This window comes from Melospiza georgiana, chromosome 5 (genome assembly GCF_028018845.1).
Source record: "Melospiza georgiana isolate bMelGeo1 chromosome 5, bMelGeo1.pri, whole genome shotgun sequence".
NCBI classification, from domain to species: Eukaryota; Metazoa; Chordata; class Aves; order Passeriformes; family Passerellidae; genus Melospiza; species Melospiza georgiana.
Window position 1 is genome coordinate 55867355 of NC_080434.1, and position 27522 is coordinate 55894876.

The window sequence follows — 27522 nt, forward strand, 5'->3', positions numbered from 1 at the left end:
TAAATTTCCAGCCTCTCCTATCTGATCATTGAGGCCACTGGTTCCTGATTTACAGAGTAATGAAGCTTGAAAACCACCAGGAGCTCAGCAGGGTTATCCCGTATTTGGAGCAGCTTGCAGAGCTGGAGTTACACTGAGTTCTTGTCACTGAGGGTCACTCCTTGGCTACCAGCAGAGGAATTATCCTGCTTTGGCTGTCTTAGACCTTGAGACTGAACAAAAACCTTGAGATTTTGATTTTCTTGTTAAGTGGTATCTGTCTGATATGTGTGCCACTGGGACACATATAGGGTGCCTTTGGGGTTTGATATACCTTCCCATGTGCTACTGGCATTAAAATACACTTGTAACTCTGGTCTGCAGGGCAGGTGTCCCATCTGCCAGGGACAGCAGAGGCAGCAGGCGCCTGGGCTTCATGGGCAGTGAATGCATATGGGCACAATTATGCAATACAGAGATGTTGTTTCTCATTTGTGTTTTTTTTTAAGTAACAGAACTCTAGGGAAAAACAAGGTTTGCTCATTGTTTTGAGGGACAGCAGGGATAGCATATTAGTATTTTGTCATAAATTGTTAATGCCTTCAGTCCTGTTATGATGATAAATTATTAATTACCATTTTGTACTCTTCTGTATCCTAACATGGGATAGGTAGCTTGTTTCTCACTGCAGCATTAGGAAGGGAATGCATCTTGTAATTTGCAAGACTTTCATGAATTTGAAACAAATTAAGTTAGGCAAAACAAAAGAGTGGACAATCTTGGACTATCTATTAGTGTTTGAAAAAAGCTGTATTTACTTCAAAATTTGTCATTTAAAATATCTATCAGTAGATCATAATCTCTTCATTTTTTGTTGTATTTTTACGTTTGATTTCTCCACTTCCGCTGCCATAAAACCAGCAGTTACTTTAACTAGCAGTCACATCGTGAACAATCTTTGCAGGTTTTTCATATTTCCCAAATACTTTTTTTTTTTTTCTCTTAAAAGCTGTTTACTCATAAATTATTTCCCTGTTTCAATACAGAATGTGAAATAGTTTGTGTGCTTTTTCAGTAGATGCTGAAGAAAAAGAAAGGAAAGTTGGGCCACACAGTCATCATTGGCATTTGTTAGGATTATTATGCTGTATAACAGCTTGCTTTTACTAAATATCTTTTGATTGGCTACCAAGCCTTTCCTGGACTTTGAAATTACATGCATGACTCAACTGTCACATTTTAAAAGATTATAGTAGAAATTCGGAATTGGATTACAAGTTTATGGGTCTTTGACTTCATGGCCATCCTAATTTTTAGACTATTCTTTAAACAAATAAATCTTCTGTTTAGTTCAGACAGATGCCAAATAAATCGCTTCTGCCAACCTGGCTAATATTTTTCCTCTTCCTCTCTGAATACAAAAATAAGTATTCTGTTAGTCTTCATTTGAAGGGACACAGTAATTGGATATGTATGTCTATTCATCTTTAGGCTATTAGTTGAAATTCGGCCAACCTCAAAGTCATTAGCATGATTGAGGCTGTTTCTAGCTAGTGTGAAATGAGCTGGAAGTCCTATCTAACTATTGATAGGCATCTATAATAAAATGCTTTTGCTGTGACTGATGCAGATAATATATATGTAGTGGGCATAATTAAGTGTATAAATAACAAATTTTGCATTCCTAGGATGTAAAAAGGTTTTTTTTACCTAGGAAAAAAGTTGTCTGAATCATTGTTTGAACTCTTCTAGTGGAGAATATCTTTTGGAGTTTTCCCTTACATTATTATGCCTGCTGGTCTTTTGGAAATAAGACTTCAGTTTTCATGACTGAGATGTATTTCAGATATGGTAGAATAACCTTCAGTATAATTACAATGTCTGTGTGCGGATGAAACCTTGAGATGAATGTAGCTTTGATCCAGAATGGAAGGGATGTAAGAACTGTGTCTCTCCTAACATTAAGATAAGTACTAGAGGCAGATGAGATTAAATGTGGAAAAGCCAACATGAGCATCTAGTCCTGCAAGTAGTGGCACTGTCTTTGTAGCTATAGTAAAGCCTTAGTTCATTTCACACAATTTTGCAATCTTCTGGGTATTAGTATAATGAAAATAATAAAAGTATTGTCAATATGTTGCAACTGTCATCAAAAGACTTGTTCTGCAGATGTGTTTCTTCTGCAGAAAGTTCTCTGTTCATAATTCAGTTAAATGAACTTAAATGTATTAAACTTATAAACACCCCCCACATTTGCTGTTGTAGATGCAAAAAAATGTAGAATTAAATGTCTTTAGAAATTTAAGTTTATTTAACAGGCTGGGATCTTTTACAGCCATAGATCATCTCCCTGGAGCATGGAGTATTTCCTTTTTGAGGGAAGGCTGAGGGAGCTGGGCCTGTTCAGCCTTGAGGATACTGAGGGGAATCTTAAAGGTGCATGCCAATATCTTAAGGAAGGTGTCATGATGGTGGGGTCAGGCTCTTTTCAGTGCTGCCCAGAGACAGGGTAGGGGCAACAGGCACAGGCTGAGCACAGGAAATTCCATCTGAATATGTGGAAAATCTTCTTTATGTTGAGACTGAAAGAGGACTGAAACAGGGAAATAATTTTGTGGTCTCTTCTCTGGAGATGGGCACAACCTGCCTGGGTGCAACCCTGTGCAACCTGCTGCTCTAGGTGATGTGGAGGGATAGAATGTAGGAAAATAGTGCAGAAGGCAATCTCCCACCTGAGGAGCTGCAGCTGTACCAATCACCAAAGATCAGGAACAGGCCTGCCCTTAACAGGCCACAGCTGTGTCCAATAAGAAGAAGAGTGCTACAAAAGAGTGGGTTAGCTGGGTGAGGAGAGAGTTGGAGTTTGTTGGTTCTGTTGTGAAGTGAGTTGGAGTTTCTTGGTTGTGCTGTCGAGAGAGATGCAGTTTGTTGGCTGTACTGTGGAGAAGGAGTCAGTGCTGTGAGGAGCTGTCCATGAGAAATCACCAAGAGGGTATGGAACTTTTGCAATAAGATGACAACAAGGCGATGCTTCTTGAATTGGACTAGAGGATCTCTAGAGTTCTCTTCCAACCCTAACCATTCTATTATTCTGTGCCAGAGAGATCTTTTCAGCCAATAAGACTAAAGGAGATGGGGAAAACCTTCATGCAGAGCATCGAGCTCTGTCTCCTTGAGTGAGGAGGAGCAGACAGGGTGATTGGAGAAAAGAATGGGAGTGAATCTGTCAGTATGTGTCCTGCTGTTTGGATGAAAGGACACCTTCCTGCCAGGACATGTACCAGCCTTCTGAGGACCCCTGAGAAGGTCTGAATCTCTGAGTAGCTAAGGCCAGAAGGAGCATGTTCTGAAATGACTAGTCACATGAATTCAGATTATTAGGGGTGTGACTGGTGTATTTTGCTTAATATCTTGTAGGAGCAAACCTTAACAACTGATAAGGGTGAAAATTCCCCAGGTGTCATCTACCCTGCAGCAAGTCTCCCCCAAAACCTCTCAGATCTAATTCTGTTACTGTTTTGAAACGATGGTTTGCACTTTGAGAAAACTTTTTTTTTTTCCTTTATTTTCCTCAGCAGCTTCATCACTGTCAAAAAAAAGCCAGCACTGACCCTGCAGTTCAAAGGGAGGTTCCAAGGCATGGCTGTGCCTTTGTACATGAAGTGCTCGGAAGGGTTTGTAGGAGAGAGGCTCAGCTTCCAGCAGAGTTGTTTTGTGCCTCAGGAAATGTGACCTGTGCCATCATCAGGTCTGTCGTGCCAAGAGACAGTGGCCTAAAAATATAAAAGCACTAGCAGGAAGTATTTAATGAAAATCTACAAGTCCCTTTCATGGAGACAGCTCTGAATTTTCTGCATTTTAATGTTAGCAAAGCATTCTCTTGAAATAGGATTGACTTGTTGAATATATAAATGGATTTTGTGATTAAACCTGACTATTGAAAGATTGTATTTTCAACCTCAGAGTAAGGCATTAGCAAGAAGAACAAAAAGCAGTTGGAAATTGAGTTGCTCCAGAGTAATTTTAAAATGAAAGTCAGTAGCCCTGCGGATGACAGCACCTGACTGGATTGGTTTACTAGGGACTTGGTTGGATTCATGATGAATGCACCAGATCTGGCAGTTGTGCAGCTGCAGGGTGAGATGGCCCTTACTCAAGGAAAAGGAATCCTTCCTTTTGCACTCAATCGAGGTGCACTGCACTTCTAGTTTAATTCTTGATGGGGGAAAAGCCAGAAACCCACAGCAGAAAGTGGGGACAGAGCAGCTCCACCCTTAACAACCCACATTCACGCTGGGGTAGGGGCGAGGAATTGCGTTTTCTAGCCAGATGTGTCAGAGGAAAAGGATCCAAGTTAACTTTTGTGTTTGCTCTCGGTTCTGCAGGTCTGTTCAGAGTGACATTTCCCACATGTCTGAAAGCAAGAAGGTGTTTTAGCACTGTTTCTTTTATTACAATTATCTCTGATGTAACGGGGATTGTTTTTCATATGAAACTGTATAAAAGTAGTACATTAGGCATTGACACTGTGTCCAAATTGATGTTGTTGTATTATTTAGAAAATGTTCCAAGCCAAAGGCAAAATGCCCCCAATTAGCTTAGAAACAATATAACTCAAAGAAAAAAAAATTGTCCCCTGGATAAAATCCAGCTGTGGAAAAAGAGAGAATTAGATTGTCATCCTAACTGGCACCAGCTCCTGCACAGCATTTGGCAGATTACTTAGGTCAGATTTTAGCTGTAGTGTTTATGATTAAGTGAAGAGGCTCTGGTTTCCAAGCAGGTTGATACATAATGATATTTTAACTGATAATAAGGGCCAGTTCTCTCAAAAGTGCTGAAAAATTTGAGCTCTTGGGGATTTTAGAAATGAATCAACTAAATGCATGTGTAGGAAAGTATGTGAAATAATTATGTAAGGACACAGACTTAAGTGTCCTTTTATTAACAAAATTACTTCAAGGAATTCTAATGCCAAAAATTAATTAGGCATTTGAAAAGAATGAAATGCATGGCTGTTAAAAAGGCACAAAACAGACTAAAATAATAGCAGTTCATTTTTTCCCTCCAAAAATAAATACCTTGTGTTCATCATAAATACTGCAATTGAGAAGATAGTGCAAGTTACAAAAGCTTTTATTTACGTCATTTTGAATAGAATTGGAATTTATTTCTACTTCAGAACAAAAGTTTAGAGGAAAAAAAAAAGAAGTTTCCTATTACAGATGATTTTAATTTACTTCTAATAAATCTGACTTGTATTATATTCATTCTTCTGAGCTCTTGTTGGAAACTGCCTGAGCAGAAAGTTCATTTTTCCTGAAAAGTCACACTTCCTCCTGGATGTGAGTAATAACGTGTATGTTTATTTAGTAATTTTTTTTTTTTAAACTAAATAAAAGACCTCTCCAAATGCACAGGGCTGCCAAGAAGTGGATATTTGCCGGTAATTTTTGTGGTAATTTTCCAGGGCATCTTTTTCTAACATAAAACATCGTGTTATTCTGAGGTGTAATAAAATGTTCTTGTGCTTTTAAAGCATTAAAAAATGGCTCTGAAGCACTGGCTGTAAATGAGAGGACCTTATCTGAGTGGTGGGACACTTACATTTCTTCTTGATAGAAGACTTCTGAACAGGTCTTTGGTTCTCAGAGGGGATCTCTCACTGCCCCACATGGTGTTTGTGCTTGGCATATTGCAAATCTCCCCTCTTGGTGTGGCAGTTTCTCATGGTCTTGAGGAGAAGAGAGAAGAATGGTCAAGGAGGTGCAAAAGAGCACTGGATCTTCATTGTAGCATTTGGTTCTTGCTGAGGAAATGGCATTTACCTTCTCCTAGTAAGAGTACACCAGGACATAACTCCATCAGAGCTGACCCTTGGCAGTGATCTGTGTTCCATAACTTCCTTTCTCTGGGGTCTCTCACAAGTGCTCAGTTAACCGCAATGTGGTGTTGCAAACAGGGAAACTTCACAATTCTGGGATGGGAGCTCCTTTGCTTCCACCTCGCTTGCTGCTGTGGTGAAGCTGGTGGCTCTGGCACACAGTTCAGCATCTTTTTGTGGAAAGCACACCTGGACAGCTGTATTCCCACCAGACTATTACATGAATGTTCATCAAAATTATACTTTACCTGCTTTAATGTACCTAAATCCTGCTATAAAGGAGACTTCTGTTTTCAGGAATTCAGCATATTCTTGTACAATGCCAAAATAAATAGGGGGTAAGAGACAGGGATGAAACAGAGCTAATGAGGATTTTGTGCTGAGTGAATGTTTGGACTGTAAACTCTACAGTGGTTTGGGCTGTGTATACACACTTGTTTTCTAAGGAGGCTGATCTCAACATCAGTGTCCAACAATAAATAAGATTTTGCAAAGAGAATAAATAAAATTTTGAGAAAATAGATAAGGCTGCAGCCTGTCCAAAGCTGAAAGGCAGCAGAGAGGCTCATTATGAAGTGCTAAACCTGTAAGAAAACATTAAGATTCAATGCCCTTGGAAAACATGTGTAAATTAGAAAAGAATTTCATGCAATTAAGTGAAACCCAAAATAATAAGCATGTAAACTATGACCCAGACTATTCCTTGAACTCCACTTTGCCCTTGACTTTTCTGCTGATTCACTGGCACCAAGACATGCTCCAGTGTAGGGGCAGAAACAGGAACAATTTGTGATGATGGAATCAAATATTGCCAAGATTCTGCCAAAGCAGATGCAGCCCTTTCCTCCTCTCTGTCCGTGTCTGAGTGCACTGTTGCCAGAGATCCAGCTTTCTAACAAATGCTCAAAAAGAGTGTGCCCCATCCCATCTTTATGGTCACCTTGGCAAAAGCAGACTTCTTGGAAGTTTCTTATTAACTCCTGAGAAACAGATAACCCTGTCTGGCCTGTGTCCTACCCCATGGACAGAATTACTAGCAAAAGATGCATTCCTTGCATCCTTGCTGATATTTTCTGTTTGTACTTTTCAGTTTCATTTTTCAAGTTTCTACCATTCATATTATATCAATTGTTTTCTTTGAATTGTGTTTACACTCTTCAAAGTTCTTATGTTATTTAGTTCCTTTGTTTAAGTGGGAAAGACTAGAAGATATATGTTTATTTGTTCATTAGGAAAAACGTCACCATCACTTAGACCACTTAGAAGATTAAACCCTGCCAATGTTCCAGTGACCTGTCCTGTGTCCTTCACTCAAAGGAATATACTGTAAATAAGGATAAATAACAATTCCTTATTGTCTTATGCAGGAAGAGTTAGAAATGATTGAACAAATTAGACAGAAGGGCTGGATTGCTTGCTGGCCTTTGGGATCATACTCTGCTTACATTTTACTTCTTGTCATGCTTTCAGATTTCTGTAGCTGAGAAACCACTTAACAGTTGGATGGCATACACAAGAATTCTTATGTTGCTTCCATATATGTATTATAAAAGACATAAACAATATTCCTTTTATCTCCAATGACAAGGCCATAAAAAGCCCCAGAGGAGGTATTGTTTACTTCAGTGCACCTCATGGGTGCATGAAGAACCAGAAGCATGCTGCTTAGTTCTCTGGTATCTTTCTCCTAGCCCTCTCATTCTGGAGGAGCAGAGGTGTTGGGGCACAGCTCTTATCTGTCTGCTTCCTAGGCTTTCCGTGCGGGCTTTGTAGCCAGGAGTGTTTATTCTCCAAATAGGTTTCTGAGATGGTATTGAAGCTTCTTGAGGCAAAACTGTTGCCCTGGTGTGTGGCTGAGGTTCTCTGGCTTACCCCTGCATAGGTGCCCGTGTCTGACTTAGTGCCAGGAGGTATTTGCTGTGCTGGTCCTCAGCTGCAGATGCTGCAAATCAGAACACACAGGGCTTGCAAGACACTCCCTGACAAAATGTTTTCCAAAGTTGATATATATATTCTGAAAAATGCCATCTGACTGTGATGATTGCCAAAGAGCAGTGTTTTTAAGGCACCACTGCTGAACCTAGAAGTTATGTCAAGAGCTCAATGAACCCTTTTCTTTTATGTTTTAATTTGAAGCCCTGCTGACAGCACTGCTCCATTGATCTGCTCCATGGATCACTGAGCTGTGGCCTCACAGAGCAGGCCTTGGGAAACTGTTTTCAGAGCTCCAAAGAGTGATATTATTAGCTTACCATTTGCTACACTTAAGTAGTGCTCCCAAAGGAGCAAGGTACTGGACTGAGTTTGCAGAGTTCTGAATTCATCTCTGTTTTTACCATTTATTTTTGTAGTGGTCTTGGGCAATTGCTTTTCTCCACAGTCACTTAGTTGTTGCTCTTTTAACCTTAGAGAATAATAATTGTTAAAAGGCTTGATGAGAAAGAGAAATCCTCATGTTCCACTTAGATGTTTGAAACTGTGCTTTTGTGCGTTGTTTTTTTTATCCATAAAGGGAAGATAGCAACACTCAAACCTGAAGCCTCCTAAACTGGGAGGCTTAATGAATATTCATGCAGTGCTCTGAAGAGTAAGTGCCTAAGAATTTTCCAAATAATAATTACACCTGCTGACTTGCATTCTAAGCCCCCTTCCACCCTTGCTCTTTCATTATTTCAACATATAGTCTCTCAGGGCTGTGGAACTGAGAACGTTGGAATTTAATAATGAACATTTCAGAGTTGTGCATGCAGTCTACTTACATATGATGATAATTTTCACCTATCGATTTTATTTCTCCATTTTCTTCTTGTTTCAGGCATTTAGGATGAGCTGTTACAGTGGGATGCAGTTTCACTGTAGCCTGTGATGTAATTTTTTGCTAATGTCATTGTGTCAGAGGGTGACAGAAGACTGTGCCCTGGCATCTGCAGCCACCAGTGGGGATGATGTGCTGGCATGGTTGAGTATTTTTATTCTGAGGCATTTATTCTTTCTCAGTATGAGAGGTTAAAAAAGGAATCCGAGTAGTTCTAATTAATCCGTGCTGCAAATAATCTCTGGCTTGGCTTGCAATCCAGTCCTCTGCCTCCCTGCTCCTGGACCTAGGTAATCCGTTTGCCTGCAGGCTAGTGCAAGCCAGGAATGTGAGTCTGGGGCCCAGGGTGACCTGTGATTGTCCTTCCAGGCCAGACTCCTTGGGCTGGGGAGTCTGGGTGTCCCTCTGAGGCTGCACCTCCTCCTTGGCAGCGGCTCAGCATCCTTCAGCTCCATGTCAGGATAATGAGGTGAGGGGCCCCGGGGCTGCGAGCACTGCCAGGATGGATCTCAGCCCCTGACTCCTCGCCAGCCTTCTGAGCAACTTTGGCATTGGAGAGGGAGGAGAGGCTGGAAACCAGAAAGTCATGAATGCTTACATGGTTCTGCCATCATCATCATCATCATCATCATTGTTATTTATTAACATCTGCACATCTGGTCAGGCCATGCTGTGGCTTGTGCAGAGGCAGCTCCTGCCAGTGGGATCTGCCTCTGTTCACAGTCCTGCAAAGTCAAGGAAACTGGCACAGTTGTGTTGAAACTTCTTAATAAAATTTAACATTATAAAAGTTTATAGAATTTACTATTCTGTAGTAAATTCTATAGTATGGTTTTAACAACTTACTTAATAATTTTCTAATGCAAATATTTAATGATTTGCTTTATAGGAGTTTGGGCTTTTTTAGGATTAACAAGACATTTCTCTTCTTCAATAAGAACTTTCCACTGCATTTAGGTCACATTATTTAGATCCACATTTTCATTACAAAGCCAAAGACAAAAATAAACAACACTGTCAAAAAAGGATAAAATTAGTCACATTATCTGGAGAGGGCCACAGCTTGATTTGGATTTTCAGATGTGCTAAGAGTTAGATTATCTCAGCACCCATTGGCACTGGGAGAACTTTACCATTAATGGGAATCATTGGAAAAGGCTTTTTGGATCTGAGATTCCATCTCAAACATTCAGTGTATGTACACATTCAACATGTATATATTTGGTCTGTAGGGCTAATTTTGTGTTGCAGCACAGCAGATAGATTAACACCAAATTTGTGGATTTAGAGAATGTCAGAACACAAAATTTTTCCCATTTTTCACTGGTCTCCCCATGAGGGAAGTACCAGGGTGTGCGCAGGACTGCCCTGGCATGCGGTGTGGTTGGGACACCAGCCCTCAATGTGTCCTGTCACTCCTTGTGTGGAAACAGGACACAGAGGACAGCATGATTCTTTCATTGCCCCAGTATTGTCTGATCCTAGCATAAAAGGAATTTCAAAACAGCCTGAGTTTGTGTCTACAGCCCTATGAGCCTCATGAAGCATTAGTTTAGGTACAAGTATGTCTGTGGTTGTGTTTCACCATAAAGTTACTCCACCATGACTGGGTATTGCTCTTAAAAGCTTTATCAGAGCCCTGCTTCAGTCCATCCTGTGGCTGCACAAGCACACATGCCAGCCCAGAGCAGAGGCAGAAATGACAGCCTGGGTTTGGGAAAAGCTGCTTCTTTTGGTGGCAGTGCCGAGTTATGGTCTGTGACAGTCTTTGTGGTACTCAGCCTGCCTCAGTTTCCCATCTGTAAACCACAGAGTGCTGCTTTGCAATCCAAAAGGATGGGAGGAAAATGGAGTAGTCTCCAGTGCCTTGAGAATGAGCATTGCTTTCTAAAAGTTAGGAGATATTTGCTCTCCTGTTTCTCTGACTTGAAAAATTGCAAAGGGTTTTTTTTAGAATCCATGCCTTCATCATAATGATTTCTTGATTTAGCTGTTAGTCAGTTTTCATCACTTTGCCATCTGGAATGAAAAGGAAGTGTAAGCAGATTCTGCCTTTCTTCATATTTCTCCTAAGGAAAATAGTGGTAAGAAAAAAAAGTAATGATGAGAAAACAGATTAAATAAGCAAAGAAGACAAAAAACTTACCCCAAGCACACATTTGTATTTTTTCCTATAAACAAGCTATTTAACTGAGATAAATCTTTCTGTTTTTCTTCAAAGAATGCTGTAAGGGTTCATGGATTGTGAATGACCCATCTTCCTCTTGTTTTTCTTCTCATGTTCCTTCCATTTCATCAGGACCACCTGGCTTTTTTGAAGCACCTTTTGGTCATTCTCAAATGCTCCAAAATAAGGGCTTATTTAAATAGTTTATATTTTTCTCCTGGTCTTTTCAGCCTTTTGCCAGTTGTATGTCAATTTTCTGTCTTTGAGGAGGTCAACAAGGTCGCCTGGCATTATTTTATTTCTAATGTATTTATCTGTCCTGAGCCCCTACAAATATGGGGACAGATCTAGAAGGGACTAGGACATGATGAAACATTTTGTCCTTTCTAATGTTTTTTGGGTTTGGGTTTTGGGGTTTTTTCTTTTTAGTTTTAGAACTAAATTAGCTATAGCCGTGATTGTCAAACTGTAGCTTAAGAACAAAAATGGTTGCAAACATTCAGCTTAGCAGTTCCTTCACTTCATTTTCAAAGTGCTTTAAACAGAAGGGAAATGGTTTGGGCTTTGGTTTTATGTAGATACATAAATTTTTCTAGAATTTCCCTAAAACCTGCTAAAGTGGATCTGACTGCTTGCTTTCTTATTGTAAATAATTTCTAAATTGAATGATGAAAAATACATGTAGGGTAAATGCATTTTGCTAGGAGGCTTTTAAAAATATTCAGTTTGATGATGTTCCCGGAAGTTTCTAGTGTGTCTTCCATGGAAAAGAAGAGAGCAGATTGCTATCTCAGATTATTGCCCTTGAAGCCTGTGAAATTAGTTCTTCAATAAAATCAGTGTGTTGCAATTTATGTATAGGAAATGTCTCTTTGAGACTTTCTCTGGATTAAAGGCCACAGAACTAAGATTTGTATGAGAATTGTAACCTCAATAATATGCTTGATTCTTCTCACATTTTGCTTTTCTTCATGCAGTGCAAATCAGATGCAAATAGGAAACTATTAGGAATAAATGATCAAGATGATAAAATGCAATTTCGCTTGTTTTCTTAACAGCCATGAACAGCCCCTAGAAATTGGATGGGTAAATGTAATTTATACTTGCAAGACCAGTCCTGAATTTTCTGTACTTTTGCTTGGGAAAGACCTTCTTATGTTCTTTGGAAGAGATGTACTTTATTAGTTTACTTTGTAACTCTGATAAAAATGTATGGGGGAAGGAGAAGGGGAGAGTAAAAGAGCACAAACTAGGAGGAAGAGTCAATCCAATTTATTTCAGGATCTACAATTTGGTCTCTCTTGATGGAGGACAGATGCTGTCAGATTAGAGGCCACTGTCAGCCCGTTTGAGTTGCAAAGAGGGTTGCATGTGTGGTCTAATAATGATCTAAGGAGGACAGATGTAACATCAGCTTCTGGTTCAAGCAGCCACTGTATTAATTTTCAAGTGAGCAGCAGCAGCAGCAGATGGTGAGATGAGGCAAGGATGCAAATGCTTGCCATGGAGAGCTTTTGTGTTTGTGCAGGGCAGGGCTCAGCCCCTGCCTGGCCAGCCCAGCTGGTCACTGCCAGCCCAGCCAGGAGGGATCCTCAGGGGCTCAGAGCCTGACCCTGGCTCTTTGTGCTCTGAGGCAATGGGATAACTTTTATAGAGAGTCAGCACATTTGTGATAATAACCGAGACCAGCAGATGCATCAGGCTGTGGTTTCCTAGTTAGGTTATGAGTCTGGGAAAAACAAAGCGCATCAACTCAGGAAAATGTGCAAACTTGCTACAAACTCTGATCGTTGCTGTTTTGCTTTTTTTCCTGAGGGAGGGTGCTGGGGTTTTGCCTTTGAGATCTCAGTGGGAGGACATTTGGCAGTGCATCTTCTTTGTGACTCAGGAATATGGGAAAAGCTGGGGAACACCTTTTGGCAAAGGTGGCTAAGCAAACCATCCAGGATCTCATCCAGACAAACAAGGCATTGGATCGATGGCACACCCAGCTCTTGGTGAAGCCCATGTTGATCAGGGCATCCCCTGAGCTGTGACAGAAGTTTGGTGAGGACAAATGGACATGGAGTGAACCTCTGAGTCATAAAGTGTAGTTCCCTCACCAAGTGATACTACTGAAGTGTGCTCAGAGGTAATTTGTACTTGCTGTGTAGTTTGAATATAGGATTTTGTTCTGAACCCAGTGGTCCATTTATATCTTTATGGTATCCATCAGCTGATATAAGTGGGCAGTCACAGAGAGAATATGCTAAGGATGTAGGTAAAGTGCTTTTCTTCTTCTCTCCTGTGGCCTGATAGGAAGTTTTTAAATGCTTTAACAGTGAGGGGCTGATGTTACTTCTGCTGTTTGGTCCCAGCATTTTTACAAACAATAAATTATCTCCTTGACCTGAAGAAACGCAGCCAGACTCAGAGTGAGTGAGAGCCACTGGTAACATTTTGGACATACATCATGAGAGCTTAGAAATACTCTTAGAATACAGAATAATAGTTTTATTTTTTCCAAATACCACCTCTGTGTTGGAAAGGGCCAGGTGTGAGGGAGAGGATGGAGCTGGCACAGCTGGCCAGGCAGTGCCCATGCTGGTGCCAGGGATGTGTTCTGCCAGCTGTCCTGGTCTCCCATCCTCAGAGCTGCATTCTCCCACTGCTGGCAGGAGGAACAGACATCTCACTGTCTGTCTGCCTTGCTCCTTCTGCATTGGAATGAACTTAGTGCCTTTTAGATGTTAATAACTATAACACTTTTTTTCCCCCTCTCTCTGAACCCATCCTGCTGCTTTGGTTAGTGAAACTGATCAGAAGGACTGGGAGGTTTTTTTACCATGGGAAAACATTTGCAGGGTCTGACCCAAAGGTAGATAAAAACCCAGCTGCATGACGAGACGTGGTGCAACTGTTGGTCAAGGGGAATGTGAGGATTACTGCTGAAGGGAATGCTGAAAGAAAGAGGGATTTCATGGGAGAGAGGGAGGCTGCCTGGCAGGGAAAAGGGAGGCTGTTCCAAACATTTGGGGCAGTCTGACCAGTGGTAAAAAAAAAAAAAAAAAACAAACCAGATAATGTCCAGAAAACAGAAAATGATGCAAGGGGAGTGCAAGTCACGGAGGTAAATTTTCCCTGGGATCTTTTAGGTAAGTCTGTCTAGCACAGTCTGTATTCCAAAGAGGTGCAGGGCTGATTGAATAGAAGATAAAAGGTGGCTGGAGCAGCCTGAGAGAAAGGTGTTGACAGGAGTTTATTACTGCTTCTTAAACATATGTTTTCTGGTTTCATGATAAATTTAGAGCATGTCCATAATTAAAATGAAATCTCTGTAAAATACAAGTATTTGCTGCATGTCCAAGGTTGCAATGGGGCTTATTTGGGCTTTAGTGAAACTGCATGAAGTACACCAGATAAAGACCCAAAGTTTTGAATGAAGGGGTTTTTTCCTTTATTTTTTTGTTACAAGGATAATTTTTTGTTAGTTTGTTTTCTGAATATGTCTTGTTTTCTGGCTGATCAGTACCAAAGATGAAAATCCCCATCTATCAGTACTATGGATATTGAAAACAATTCAGCTTTCCAGTTAGTGTATTTCACCTGGTATGTTGGAGATACGGTGACAAGTTCTTACATGAGATTTGTGAGGTCTAAATCTAGTCACAAAAATTGTGCCAGAGTGTTTGTGCTGCTCTCTTCAGCATGCTCAGTTTCAAGTCCCATAAATACAGTATTATTGCCCATGTCCTGCCAGGGCAATGAGCCTCCCATGTACTGCTGCCATTATTTAGAACTCCCACTGTCACTTCCAGCATTCCATGCTAGCATATTTAAATAATGAGGTTTCTGTCTATTTTAAAGATTGGAAAATGGGATTTTTCTGACAAAATAGCATTTTGAATTCCAGTACAATCCCTCAAGTGGCAACATTTCAGTTGACTTATTGGACCAACTTAGTATATTCTTTAGCACCTCTTCTTTTCTAACAGATATATGAAAGTGCACTTATTTGAATTGTGATTCTCCTCTTGTAAGAAAATACAACTTATTTTCAGGGACTTAGGTTTCCATAGCTTTCTGAAATGCACTTTCTGACTTTATCTTCTTTTAGAGAATAACCTTTGGTCAGTTAGTAACAATGGAGACAGAGAAGGGCCCTTGAAGGTCGGTTGCTCTGTGGAGCTCCATTAGCAGGTGTGGGTCCCACTCCTGCTGATCCCTTCCCTGTGCTCAGGGTCTTTGCTGTTGCCCTCCCTTGCAGCAGCCTCTGTCCAAGCTCAGAGGCACCTGGATGGAACCCAGGCTCCCAGCACTCTCTGTGCTGGCCACGGCAGGGTTCCATAGTGAGCCTTGGTCTGGCTCATTGGCATGCTGCAGAGCTGTGCTGAGGGCAGCAACTGAGAGGACTAATTTGCCTCAGGCTGGCTGAGCTCAATTTTTTTTTTAATTTTATTTTTTATTTTTTATTTATTTTCAGAAACCATAAAATTAAAAGTTTATTTAATTTTCCTGTCTTCCTATTAACCATGAAGGAGAACCAGAAGGAGGAAAAATCAGAGAGACATTGGTGTATTTCAGAGAATTAACCTGAAGGATAGAGGGAATTGAATTTCCCCATTTTAGAATTACATCTTTTCTACCTTATCACTGCTAGCTGAATCCACTGTTGAAAGGCATATATTGCTGTTTTCAATAGAGAATATATTTCATGCATTTATGGATCATGTGTGTCATCTGTATCAATGTGTGCATCTATTAATAGAAATTTTCAAAAGCCTGACAGAAGAAGCACAACATACTTCTCTCCTTGGGGAAAGCATCAGACAATAATCAATGTATGGCAGAAGTTACTCATTGCATAATGAACCCAGCAATGAGAACTGTCATACAAAAAGTGTTGTAGGACAGAAAAAAGGAGTTCTTTTCCATCTTTGCATCCAAAATGTGAGAGCTGATGGATCTATTCCTATGAAATGCAATATTATCTCATTTCTGGCTCTAATTTAGCTGCACACTGGAAGTCTGGAGCACCAGATTCTCAAAGTGAAAACTGGTCTTCAGCTGTACTGCTCATATGGATGACCTGAACAAACTCTGGACTTGAACAATTTTAAAGTTTGCTTTAAATATGGATAGTAAAATTGTGTTGCTCAATACAGAAATTCCAAATCATAATGTTCAATTCCTACCATTGCCATATTTGTATTTCTTTGTCATTGTTTTGCTATTCTGTTTCTCCCTTCCATTAACTTCCCTAATTTACTGTCTCACGTTTCTTCTGGATATGCAATTATTCATAACTTTGAAAGAAGTTCTACCCTAAGAAGGGGTCTGTGTTCAGCTGGGGACACGAGTGAAGAACTCACAGGGGATGCTGCAGTGCTTCTCTTTGTTTTTACTGCCACAGGTCACTTGTTACTGTGGTCTCAGCCTTATCTGAGCCCCATTTCCCCTGGGATCTGGAGACAGGCACAGACTTTCACCTCCTACCACAGATTTTCTGTCTTCTTCATGAGAGGGAAGTGCTTTTCTCTTGTGGATTTGGAGCCTGTTCATTAATTCTGTAGTGGCTGCTTATCTGTGGTGGGAGGGAGGGAGGGAGGAGGTGAGATAACGCAGGAGCCAGCAGACAGGACCTGGAATGTCTTGTCCTGATGGGACAATATCAGCTGATAACTTTTGGAGGTGGTGAAATGCAAGAAATTCCAGTTTCCTGCTGCAGAGGGATAATGGGAGTCCAAAATGAAAACTGAACCTGAGTGCCCACAGAGAGCACAGAGGCAGGAGGGTGAGACTTTCTCACATCCAGTGAGGGTGAAATCCATGTTCATGTGCTTTACAAAGTGTCTCACATTTAATTTGGGAACAAAAGAAATCTCATATGGAAAACATACTTTCAGATAAAGTCTTTAACAACTTCATAAAAGTCCACTGTAAGTTTATTTAGTTAGTTATCAGCATTTTTTTCTCTTTTTGGTTAGCATATTATGGGTTCCATGTAGTCCTATGTTAAATAAAAAGAAATACCTTTAACACTAATTATTTTTTTCTTCCTTATTTGGTTCTTCCTTTGTTTCCTATTTTTTTATTTTCTTATTGTTTTCCCCTTTTTTATTTCTCCTCTTTTCATTTTTCCTTCTCTGTTTTATTTTTAGTTCTTTTTTCTTCTATGAGTCAGTGAATTTGCTTAAAAATAGAGATTCCTCTACAAAGTTTATGGCATTGCTTAAACACTGGTCTGCACTTAAAAAAATAAATGCTTTATCCACCCACACTGCTAATGGATTACACCCCAGCATTGCTGTCACTCATTGCATGGCTGTAGGATTTTTGGCATGGCTGAAGGATTCAGTGATGGAGCAAGGTTTTTGGCAGCTCGTTTCTTGTCCAAACATTCCTTAATGCCTTCCCACCTTTTGTTTTATCACCCAGGTATTGAAACAGTAGCATTTGGAGCTCTGATGGCTTTTTTGGAAAGCTGGTTTTGTAAAAGCCAGTTCCTTGAGAGCTGAAGCAAAGAGAAGGAGAAAGACGAATACATGTGGGTTGTGGGTGAAGTGATCCCCTGAGGTTGATCATAAATATGCATAAGACAGGAGGAGTTTTTAGTAGATTTGTTTTGCCTCTCTTGCCCCAAGCAATCTGGAGAGAATCTTTGTGACAGACCAGGGAGTGCCAAATTTTAAACAAAATATAGTTTTCTGCCAGTTTTTAGAGGGGTGTAATTATTTTTATGTTAAAACACTCTGATGGAAATCCTTTTATAGGTTTTACTTGCATCATACTGGTTCTTCATCTTTAGGGCTTTATTTACTGTTTAGGGTTCACCCCTTTTTAACACACTACCATTCTTTGCTCTAATGCCATGTATCCCCAGGCTGATCATCTGCACTTTCTGATGCAGGATTTACCATATTTATCAGGTAGAATCCATCACACCTTGTACATTATGGTTCTCATTATGTACATTATGGGCAGCAGAGAAAGGTGAGTACAACCAAGAGAAAACTCATCAAGTGAGAATCTTGTCTCCTCACTGGTTGTTCCTCAAACAGCAAGAGTTTTTTATTTCTTGGGGCAGGGAATTCCAATACAATTTTCAAATACGTCAACTAGTTTCTGGTGGCATATTGAAAAAATTCAAAACTTTTCCTGCTGCTAAATATTCTTACTGCCTGCTTTCAGATTTTGTGTGCTTCTGTGTGAAAATCTTTTCCTGGATAATGATAAAATAGTAATGAAAAGAGTTTTTTTATTAATTGCTGGATACAGGATATTTGTAACGGCATTATAGGATTGAGTGAAAGTGCATCAAAGTGATTTTGTAATTTTCTTCGTAAAGATTTTTGTCTCCTTGTGGCTCTGCATTCATTGTAGTATCCCTGATATTTATAGCTTTATAAAAAACTGCTGGTTTCCTCAGCAGTAGTCTGTTACGAGGTTTTTAATAAAATATTCAAATTACAGCATCCAAAACTAAGGATAGTGACACTATTTCAAGAGAAATGGATATAAGCATGAAGTTCACATTCTGCTTTTTATCTTAAATGAGAACATATGTCTGGCTTCTACAATGTTGCTTATGTACCAAATACCAGTGAGGTTTTTTTGAAGGACTGGGAGAGTCACTATGTTTTAAGAAGATTTTAAACATAGGTTGAAGATTGGCCTCAAATATTACCCATTAATCCAGTCAGATTTGTTTGGGGAAGTGTCCTGTCCCCATGAAACTAGGGCTCAAGATTCTGACATAGATTTTTTGCTTTCCTGGAAGATGCACTTCCCATAAATACACCTCTCTCCACAGAGAGGTAGTAAGGTGAAAATCTCTGGCCTGTATTGTATACAAAGTCAGATTAGGTGATTTCTTGTAGTGGGTCTCTGTTCTAGCCTTCAACTTCTGCAACTGACAAACCAAACAGAGAACAAAAAACATAAGCACAGAGAAATTTGATTCAGCAATGTTCAAGGAACTGATCAATAGGATCTTCTAAAAAACTGAAGCTCAATTAAAATTCATGTTGCTGTGATAGATTTGTATACTTTTGTATTTTCATAAATGCATTTATAACAGACACGCAAGCCTGGAGGTGAAGTTACTCTGTGTGGGAGGTTTGTGCTGTATGGACCAGACAATAATAAATAAACATACTTCCTCTCCTCCTTCCTGGACTTGCATTTCTTTTTCTTTAAAAGTTCACTAGTGTATATTAGTCAGCTGAAAAACTCTTTCAGGTCATTTTTGCTGTGACAAGGTTAAGAAATATTGTAATTGCTAGGACTGACCAAAAACAATCTGACCATTTTTCTAATGAGCTCGTTCTTGTAATTTCTTCTGGTTTAGGCAACCTTGAAATCATGTGTGTGATACAGAACTGTCCCTGCAATTTTTTTCAAATCAACTGGAAGTGAAAACTATATTCTTTTAAAGAATGGTTATAAGCTAGTATCTGTAAACATAGATTTGGAATAATTGCATCATTATGCATTTTTATTCCCATTTGGTTTTAGTTCTGGTTTGGAACAAAACCTGCAGTGTGATGTAATTGCCTTCTTCTGATTATTTTTGCCTTGGTGTGTTCTGTTGCTGGCTGGTGTATATAGTTTTTATGTGCTGCCATTTGAAAAAGTTTAAAACTCTTTTGAGAGTTGGTCTTGGAAACCCTTCTGGATTTATCATTGTTTTTTTATTTGTGCATGGCAATTACAGCAGCCCATTAGGGGCCTATAATTCCTATTGAGCATAGAATGGACTTCTCATCATTTAATATGGAATGTGATTTTGTTCCTCGGTCCAGCTAAAATCAGCTTACTGTTGTGATTACCATCCCTGGGCTCCACCCTGCCTTTCACCACCTGCCACTTACCAGTAATTCCTTTGGCAATGAGAATACAGCCAGTACTGTCAAATAAATTGGCCCCTTTTTGAGAGCCTTCTTCTGATTATTATTCTTTCTTTGTGGTGATGTCAGATTTCCAAGGGTAGTCTCTCACTGGAGGAGTATGTTTTTCTTTGGTGCTTGCATCACCCACACTTTTTCAGTCTCCATTTAAGAAATAATGATTGCTTACTGAAAATATGTAGATTTTTCTGTTACTCAGTTCCTTTTTTTTTTTTTTTTTTTTTTTTTTTTTTTTTGTGAGTGCATCTTCACATTTCTAGGAAGGAGAAAATAAGATTTTTTAATCCAGAAAATCAGCCAAGGACTGACAACAGGGAAACTTGTTTCTTCCTCTGAACATACAAGTTCGTCTTGGAAAAAAGAGTTTTCAGTACTTTATTTTAATGCACTCCATGGCAGTATTTTCTGCTCTTTCCTTAAGCAGCAAAAGTACTAACAGAGGATAGTATGCTTTAGGATATGTGAAAGAGTGTTCTTGCTAGCTGGGAACAGTGTTTCCCTTCTTTCTTTTCAGATGTTTGACGTCAATGCATATATGAGGTGAAATTCAGAACTTTCCCCCTTCACACTTCAATGTTTATGATGCTATTAACTCTCACAAAAGAAAATACATCTCTCATTTACTCCTGGTAGAAACAATGTCTAAGTGTTCACATCTAGCATTTTTTAGCAGCTGCTAACAATTTCATTCTGTTGTCACACTAGAATTGTCAATTAGCATTTTTGGCTGCCTGCCTGAAGTCAGTGTGACACACCTGTGAGCTTGGCCGGGGAGGAGCAGCAGTTTGGCCTTTCTCTGTGTTCTGGGTGAGGCTCTGAGCATCAGTCTGGCCTTGCTCTGTGTCCTGGGTGAGGCTCTGAGCATCAGTCTGGCCTTGCTCTGTGTTCTGGGTGAGGTGCTGAGCATCAGTCTGGCCTTGCTCTGTGTCCTGGGTGAGGTGCTGAGCATCAGTCTGGCCTTGCTCTGTGTCCTGGGCGAGGTGCTGAGCATCAGTCTGGCCTTGCTCTGTGTCCTGGGCGAGGTGCTGAGCATCAGTCTGGCCTTGCTCTGTGTTCTGGGTGAGGCTCTGAGCATCAGTCTGGCCTTGCTCTGTGTTCTGGGTGAGGCTCTGAGCATCAGTCTGGCCTTGCTCTGTGTCCTGGGCGAGGTGCTGAGCATCAGTCTGGCCTTGCTCTGCGTTCTCAGTGAGGTGCTGAGCATCAGTCTGGCCTTGCTCTGTGTTCTGGGTGAGGCTCTGAGCATCAGTCTGGCCTTGCTCTGTGTTCTGGGTGAGGTGCTGAGCATCAGTCTGGCCTTGCTCTGTGTCCTGGTTGAGGTGCTGAGCATCAGTCTGGCCTTGCTCTGTGTTGTGGATGAGGCGCTGAGCATCAGTCTGGCCTTGCTCTGTGTCCTGGGTGAGGCGCTGAGCATCAGTCTGGCCTTGCTCTGTGTCCTGGGCGAGGTGCTGAGCATCAGTCTGGCCTTGCTCTGTGTCCTGGGCGAGGTGCTGAGCATCAGTCTGGCCTTGCTCTGTGTTCTGGGTGAGGCTCTGAGCATCAGTCTGGCCTTGCTCTGTGTTCCACTGCTGGACCTCTGAGCCTCTGGACAGCTGGCCCAGGGCACATGCAGTGAGTGTCACTGTGCTGCCAGGACAGTGCTTTGGTGTGTTTTCAGGTATTGCCTCACTGGTATCAGGTTCATCTTCCCATCCTTTTATCCATCCTTACCAAAGCTTTGTTTTTAAAATCCTCTGCTGGGCAGTTAAATTGCTGAAAATCTTCTTGCCTTTACTGTTTCCCACACCAGTACCTTTGGTGGGCCTGTCACTGTAGGTCGATGGGAAGGGGTCACCAGGGACTGCAATGCAGATTTCCTCCAAAGCCATAGAGAAAAGCCACATATTTGGTACAGTCAGGAGAGATGAGGGCTGGTGCAGCTCCCAGAAGTCTCTCCAGTTGTGGTTTCCTATCTCTTGTCCTCTTGTTTCCCTGCCTCCTTCCCTGGTAACTCACTGTTTTCATTTCTCATTGTGCAATCCATCTGTTTATATTAGATTATAAGATCCTGAGACGAAGGCTCTGATAATTTTTAATAACTTAACACAGTTGTGTATGCTTTGCATATCAAAGGTATCTGATGCTTTCATCCTTTTTTCCCTTCCTAGAAGTGAAGGTTCTCAGCAAAGAAATGAGGTGACTGTGGCATACAGTATTCTTTGGTGAAGAGGTGAAGGCAGAGCTCCCTTCCAGCCTATTTACAGTCCCCTGCCATAAAGAAATCAGGAAACATGGCATTGCAGAGAAATATCAGTGCAGTAATATATGCAATTACTAATTGCAATTACTAACAATAAATATGTCTGTAGAACTACATGAAAAATACACATTTCTTGTACTGCATACTGATGAGGTTTCACAATGATTGTCCAGATTGTATGATAATGATAGCTTTTGAAAGCATGTATCATATCAAGTAACTATTAAAATATTCATATATTCTGTAACTAAAATGAACAATATTAATGCATTTTATATTCAGAGCATACTTAAAAGCTGGAGACCACTATACACAGAAGGGAGTATACATCTTGTCTCAAGTTTATAATTTGAGAAGAAGATAAGAGCTGATTATTTGGGTGTTACTTTTTTCCTTTGGTCATATGGACTTTTTATTTCTCCTAGAGTCTTGTTATCACTTACCACTTTGCAAATCTGAACCTATGCCTTTGTGCTTCAGAAAGCTGTATGCTGTATACATGTTGTTTCATAATTTGAACAACTCTGGAAGTAATAGGGTTGTTGTGAAATACTTTGGATTTCTGACAGATTTCTAGAGAGCTTAGACAGCTACAAATATGATGGCAAAAAAATTACCATTGTAGCCATGGGATGTTTTTCATGAGCTACATTGTGAAGCAACACAGACAGTTTTCCTGTCATTTTAAAAACCCTCTTTCTGCCAATATATTGTGAAAATCTTTGGGAAACAGTTCCTGAAAATGTTGGCAGTTTATGCAATGGCAGTACTACTGCTCAGTTGAATAAAAGAATATCATCACCAAGAAAAACTTGGGCAGGGTGGAATTATATGTACAAATGAATAGAGTCTTTGAGAAAATTAAGGGTTAAGGGTCTGGAGCACAAGTCTTAAGGAGCAGTATCTAAGGGAGCTGAGATTGTTCAGACTGGAGGAAATGGGATTCTGTTTGGCCATTGTCTGCAAGTGCCTGAAAGGAGGTGCAGGGAGGTGGGTGCCAGTTTTTTACCCCAGGTCAAGAGGAAATGCGCTCAGTTTGCACCAGGGGATGTTTACGTTGGATATTATGAAAAATGTCTTCTGTGAAAAGATGGTCAAACATTGGAACAGGCTGCCCAGGAAAGTGGTGAAGTCACTGTCCTTGGTAACCATGTGGATGTGGTGCTTAGGGACAGGGTTTAGTGGTGCACTTGGCTGTGACCGTGTTCACAGGGGTTCTTGGGTGAGGGAAGAGACGAGGATCTGACTCCATGTTTCAGAAGGCTTGATTTATTATTTTATGGTATATATTACGTTAAATCTATGCTAAAAGAATAGAAGAAAAGGTTTCATCAGAAGGCTAGCTAAGAATAGAATAGGAAGGAATGATAACAAAGGTTTGTGGCTTGGCTCTCTGTCCGAGCCAGCTGACTCTGATTGACCATTAATTACAAACATCCAACATGGGCCAATCACAGATCCACCTGTTGCATTCCACAGCAGCAGACAACCATTGTTTACATTTTGTTCCTGAGGCCTCTCAGCTTCTCAGGAGCAAAAATCCTAAGGAAAGGATTTTTCGTAAAAGATGGCTGCGACACTTGACAGTGCTGTGGTTGGACTTGATGATCTTAAAAGTCTTTTACAGCCTAAATGATTCTATGAAAATACTTGCCCAAGCATACTTCTTCAGGGATTTCTGTGCTGAGATGTTTTCATGCCCTGGTATTGCTGACTGGCACATCTTCTGTTTGTTGGCTTTTTGAGTTTGTTGGCTTTGCCGGAGCAGTCAGAGCATAGGTACAGTCTCCAAATGCATGGGAAAATCTGCATTTCTTGAAGACAAAAATAGGCCAGGAGTCCCTTGCAGGAGTAGCTGATATCTGTGGGATAAAGCAAATGCACCTCAAACAAGGGTTGTTTAAACATCCTGACACATTCTCAGAATTGGAGGAAAGGATTTCACGTTCACTTGGGTAAACAATTGTATCAGAAAGGTTTTAGGAGTAGGGAAGAGCTGGTAAGGGAGTAAGCAGCAAAGAATGTACCTTTTAGAGGTCTGAAAGGGCTTAGCAGCAGTTGCCCAGTTAGGCCTGGAAAAGACTGTAAAAACAAATGCGATTAAGTAGAGAAAAATTTAAGTGGAGGCATTTTGGAATGAGGATACAAAACTATAAATAGTACATCCCCTTAAGCAAAGGGACCAGAGAATCTCAGAATTATGAGAGAACTGAAGCATGAAAGTGTGCTTCAATATCGTGGGTTTCCTCAGAAACCTGCTGAAGAGATCATATGATCAGGCTAACAAAAGTGTTTGTGTGTATGGTCTGAGCTACTGAAGTTCTTAGGATGATGCAAGACTTTAGGGATAACTTGAAAGGAAAAAAGGAGAACTGTGCTTATGAAATTCATTGATAAAAAAATTGAGAAGCACTGGGAATAGAGAGAAGAAATGTAATTTTTTCTGGAGTTGGAAAGCTTTGAGATCTGAAATAATAGAATAGGGTGAAATGTGAAATGCACAACATGGAATCTGGGGAGTGATAAAAAAACATGTGAGAGATTGGGAGCTTGTCTTTGGAGATCATAAAAAAGAAAAATCACTGCAAAGAAATGAGTACCTGCTCCTACCGCAGCAAACAGAAGAAAAAAGATGAAGGAAAGATTCATTAAAATACCAGTGGTGTCTGGAAGCTTTAGCAAGCCTTAAATTTTTTCTGCTGTTTTGCAGTTTGTTAATGGGAGGGGAACCAGAGTGACACAGATAGAAAAGCCAGGGGCCACCATTCCTGCACATAATTTGTCTGGTGCTGGCTTCATCGTGTGGCGTGTGAAAAGATATGTCTTTCAGTTTGGAAATAAATGTTATAAATGCCAGCAGCACTCACTAATGGATTATTCTGTTGGTTCTTTAATGTATAATAATGTTAAAGTTTCTTTTCATCAGGGACGACCATACATTTTTAAGAAATACTAGAAAAAACTATGAATGTAGATTAATGAGAATTAACTTTTTTTTTTCCAATGGGACTTTTCAGGAAAAGTAATTATTTTCTTTTGTCTTTCAGCCATGGAAGAGTTAATAGTTGAGCTGCGCCTGTTTCTTGAACTTCTGGACCATGAATATCTAACTTCCACTGTCAGGGAGAAGAAGGCAGTAATAACTAACATTCTCCTGAGGATACAGTCATCAAAAGGTCAGTGCTGGGGTGTGTTTTCTTGCTTGCAGAATGCACAGAATAAGTCTGTGCTCAGTGAAATAACTTTTAAGAGCTGAAGACAAGCCCTAAATTGAAGCAAGACAGAAAGACAGGGTGAAGCCAAAGTGTAACTTGCCTGAATGCTTTGCTTTGTGTCCAGCAGTGAAATACAGCTACAGGCACACTTAGGAATTATTGCCTAGGTAGAAAGTTTTCACTTCTGCTGGCAGAGTGGCTGCTTCATTTAATTTGTGCCAGTGATGGTGTTTGTGAGTTTTGATGCCAGGGAGTGAGTGCTGGCCGCAGCACTGTTTCATCTGTGTCAAATGACCCAAATCCATCAAAAGCCCTGATACTGAGGTGGAGTCTGGTGCTTAACTGATACAGGAGTGCCAAGCCAGAGATAGGAAATGGTTGTCAGAATGTTTGGATTGCATTTTGCAATTAGACTCACTTTCTTGTTTTTTTCCTATCTAAAACCATTTTTGTTGCACAACTTCTTGTCTCCATCAAGATTATGGAACTGAGTGCAGCATAAATGATTCACTGTGTACAGGAACCTTTCCACAGAGCTTTGGTGAGGAACATTCCTCACTATTTTTTCTAACAATACCCTTACATTTTTTACCACACTTTCCTGTATGCAGTGACATCTGGGTCCTAAGACCTCTGTCTCCACTGCATCTGACAGAAGTACTGCCAGTGTAAAACCCCAGTTTAGATTTTTGAAAAATACCAGAGTTTTTTGAAGAAAAATGCCACATTGTGAGCAGCTGTACTTCTCTTGATTTGTTTCTTCTTTGGTGCTAGAAAAATGTGGTCATGTTTGATGCAGTGTTGCCCCCTTATTAAAGAAATTGGTTTTTTTCTGTGAGATTCAAGTCCATGGAGATCTTTAAAGTAATAATTGTCCTCTTTTCCATTTCAACATTCTTAAAGACCCACCACTATTTCTACCTTACACTGAGAGAACGAGGTAGATACCAATTTCTCATATTGTGGAAAGAGTCTTCATGCTCCAAAAGTCTTCATCAAAATATAGCAAACTCCCCAAAAATCTGTAGAGGTGAACCTGCAATTTATGTTTAGAAACATAAATATTTTACTGGCATTCAAAATAACCTCAGCAATGCTGGGCTGACACTGCATGTTCTTCTTGCAATCTTTACAACTAGATGTGTTAAGAAAAGCATTTGATTTGTTCTAGAAGTCAGGTGTCATTCTTTTGCCAATTTTGAAAACATGGGGAAAGATTGTCACATTCTTTCTTTTGGAATTGTGGATGGTGTTCCAGGACAAAAAAACCCTTCATTTCACAGTGCTGAGTATGTTTCTGGACTCTAGAGCTCAATTATTTATGCTGTTAAATTGTGGAGTCATGGTTTGGCCTGAGCAGACTTGTGTCCTCCATCAGTTCCTAGGCATGATGTGGGAGTTTGCTTGGGCAAAGATCTGCTCCCTCTAGACAGATGAAAATCACTTTGAGAGTGAGAGGTCTTAACTGTGTGAATATCAATTTCTGTGTGCCAGGGCACCTTCCTGGGTGTGTCCAGTCTATGTCTCTACATGTGGTGACAGATAAGAAGACCCCAGAACCATAGCTTTCCACTAATCAGCACCTACCATTTAGGTTTTAAAGCCTATTAGGCTCTGTAACAAGATCCATTTCATCCAATTACAGGATCCATCCATCACCAAGATCCCTACGAGATCCGTGTTTTAAGTGGTAGGGCTTTGCTCAGTGCAGTTGTTACTGGAACATTTTACTCACCTCTAGTGCCTTCCTTCAAGGAGATCAGATGTAGACATTTCAAAGAAAAGTTGTAAAAGTGATTAAAGGATCCAGAAATACACCTTCAAATTAACCAAAATGAGGTGTCATAATTAATCTTTATTTAGAAAAGTAGTGACTGAGCACAAGCTCCTAGACTTACACAAGAGTAAGTGCAATGGCTGAGTGCTTGTTTCAAAGTGGAAATAAAGCACCTTTTGAGCATTGGAGCTATGAACTAATGGAAGAACTTAGCAAGAGAACTGCATGCCATTGCTGGCATCTTATCAAAATGGAATATTTTGCTAAAAGATATGCTCTAGTTCAAACCAGAGTTAAGGAAACCTCATAGTTCAGTTAAATAAGAGATCATAGGACTATGCTTTATATATCTATAAACTTTAGTTTATGTAGTTGAGTGGAATTTAAGCCAGCATGGCCTCTAAAAAAGCATCCAGTTTCTCTCCCCAGGCTACTCATGTATTGCCTCTTCCTTTCTGCTAGCACAAACATTATTTGCTTTGTTTTGCTGGTTTAGTCCTAACCAGTGTCACTTCCCTGGTCTGGTTCATCCTAAGGCCACACACATGCTTATGCTGGCTC

The 27522-nt window shown here is 40.3% G+C and overlaps 1 protein-coding gene across 2 annotated transcripts in view; it reads left to right on the forward strand.

Moving 5' to 3' along the window:
• The window catches only part of AFAP1 (actin filament associated protein 1), a 113054-nt gene that overhangs the window by 26324 nt on the left and 59208 nt on the right, over window positions 1-27522 (forward strand). For both annotated transcript variants that reach the window (XM_058024614.1, XM_058024615.1), the window contains exon 2: window positions 25017-25145. In XM_058024614.1, coding sequence (XP_057880597.1) covers window positions 25019-25145 — 127 coding nt within the window. In that variant the 5' untranslated portion in view covers window positions 25017-25018. The remainder of the gene's footprint in view (window positions 1-25016; window positions 25146-27522) is intronic.